Source organism: Mandrillus leucophaeus, unplaced genomic scaffold (assembly GCF_000951045.1).
Source record: "Mandrillus leucophaeus isolate KB7577 unplaced genomic scaffold, Mleu.le_1.0 Scaffold126, whole genome shotgun sequence".
In the NCBI taxonomy this organism is placed as follows: Eukaryota; Metazoa; Chordata; class Mammalia; order Primates; family Cercopithecidae; genus Mandrillus; species Mandrillus leucophaeus.
Window position 1 is genome coordinate 3573017 of NW_012100987.1, and position 1821 is coordinate 3574837.

Below are 1821 nucleotides of genomic sequence, written 5' to 3' on the forward strand. Positions count from 1 at the left end.
CTCTGGAAGGCAGAGGTTCCTGTGAGCTGAGATCACACCACTGCACTCCAGCGTGGGTGACAGAGTGAGACACTGCCTCAAAAAAAAAAAAAAAAAAGTTTCTTTTTCTATTAGAATAACAAAGTGGTAAAAAGATGGCTAAGATGAGGTAGTCATAGTTCAGTTCAGTAGAAAATAGGATTTGTATTAAAAAAACCAATGGTTCGTGAGGATGCAGAAAAAATGGAACTCGCATTCATCGTAGAGGGGGAATGCAAAAATATAGTAACTTTGGAAAATTTTGACAGTTTCTTATAAACTTAAACATACACCTGCCATACAACCCAGTAATCACGTTCCTGGGTGTTTATCCAAGAGAAATGGAAACTTACGTTTATATAAACGTGTACATAATTGTTTACAGCTATTTTATTTGGAGATGTCCTCAAATGGAAACAACTCAAATGTCCATCAACTGTGAATGAATTAACAAACTGGGTTACATCCATATAATGGCTTATTACTCAGCAATAAAAAGGAAACATATGACCAATATAGATGTATATACAGGCTCACACCTGTAATCCCAGCACTTTGGGAGGCTGAGGCAGGCGGATCACTTGAGGTCAATATATTATACATCTATATTGCAACAATATAGATGAATTGCAAATGTATTATTATAACTGAGAAAAGCCAGACTCAAAAGGCTATATACTGATAATTTCACTTCTATAGCATTTTGTAAAAGGTAAACAATAGGTACGGAAAATAGACCAGTGGTTGATAGGGCTGGGGGTTGAGGAAAAGGGTCAGCTAAAAAGGGGTAATGAGGGAATTTTTTTGAGTAATGGAACTATTCTATATATTGATTGTGGTGGTGCTGATGCAACTGTCTGCATTTGTCAAAAATCACAGACATGTCTGCTAAAAAAGGTGACTTTTATTCTTTGTAGATTATACCTCAATAAACCTTACTTAAAGGAAAAAAACAAAACAAAACAGGACTTATCTCTTAGTTACTAACTGCCATGGGCAAGCCACTTAAAACTCATTTCTCCATCTATACAATAGGAATTATATTTACTCTAAAAGAATTTTGGTGGGGAGCAAATGAAGAAAAGAAAATAATTTTATGAACTTTAAAGCTCCACACAAATACTCTACCTACTATAGGCACTGGGCAACACTGATAAAGAAGACAAGAGGCACACTAAGGAAATTTACTGTCTAGTTGCAGAATAAGATAAAACAGATTATTATTAAATAATATGGGGAAATTAGTGACAGATATCAACAAAACAAGAAGGGGCATTCTAGGAATAAGAATTAACTCTAAGAAGTATATCAAAAGTTGAATAAAAAAGGACAAAATTACAGTGAGACATAAGTAAGTCATTAATGAACATGCACAACTGGGATCCAATAATTTTAACCTGATAGCAGTTTTTAAAAAAGCCTAAAATGATTAAAATTATAACAAAATAGGAAAAATACCTCACGATGATTTAGAAGTTGCTCTAAATCTAATGCCATTTGATTCTTCGTCTGTAGTAAAGCTGACTTTTCTTTATTTAAGTTGCTGAAAAAAAAAAACCCCAAGTTTTAAAAAGTCATTATGTTAGCGTAGAGTTAATAAATGGCAAATATTAAAAGAATAAACACGAATCTGATGGTTTGAATTAAAGATAAATTTATAATCCATAAATATTCCAGACTAGCCACTAAAATGTTTGGCTTAATGAATGGCCTATTTTGTCAGAAGATTCTTTTTCTTTTATTTTCCTTTCTTTTCTATTTTCTTCCTTCCCTCTCCTCTTTTCTTTCTCTCTCTCTCTCTCT

At 33.2% G+C, this 1821-nt stretch overlaps 1 protein-coding gene across 1 annotated transcript in view; it reads right to left on the bottom strand.

Annotated features, from left to right (window-relative positions):
- The window catches only part of PIBF1 (progesterone immunomodulatory binding factor 1), a 287209-nt gene that overhangs the window by 49665 nt on the left and 235723 nt on the right, over window positions 1–1821 (bottom strand). Inside the window, exon 16 of the mRNA XM_011972020.1 lies at window positions 1477–1561. Coding sequence (XP_011827410.1) covers window positions 1477–1561 — 85 coding nt within the window. The remainder of the gene's footprint in view (window positions 1–1476; window positions 1562–1821) is intronic.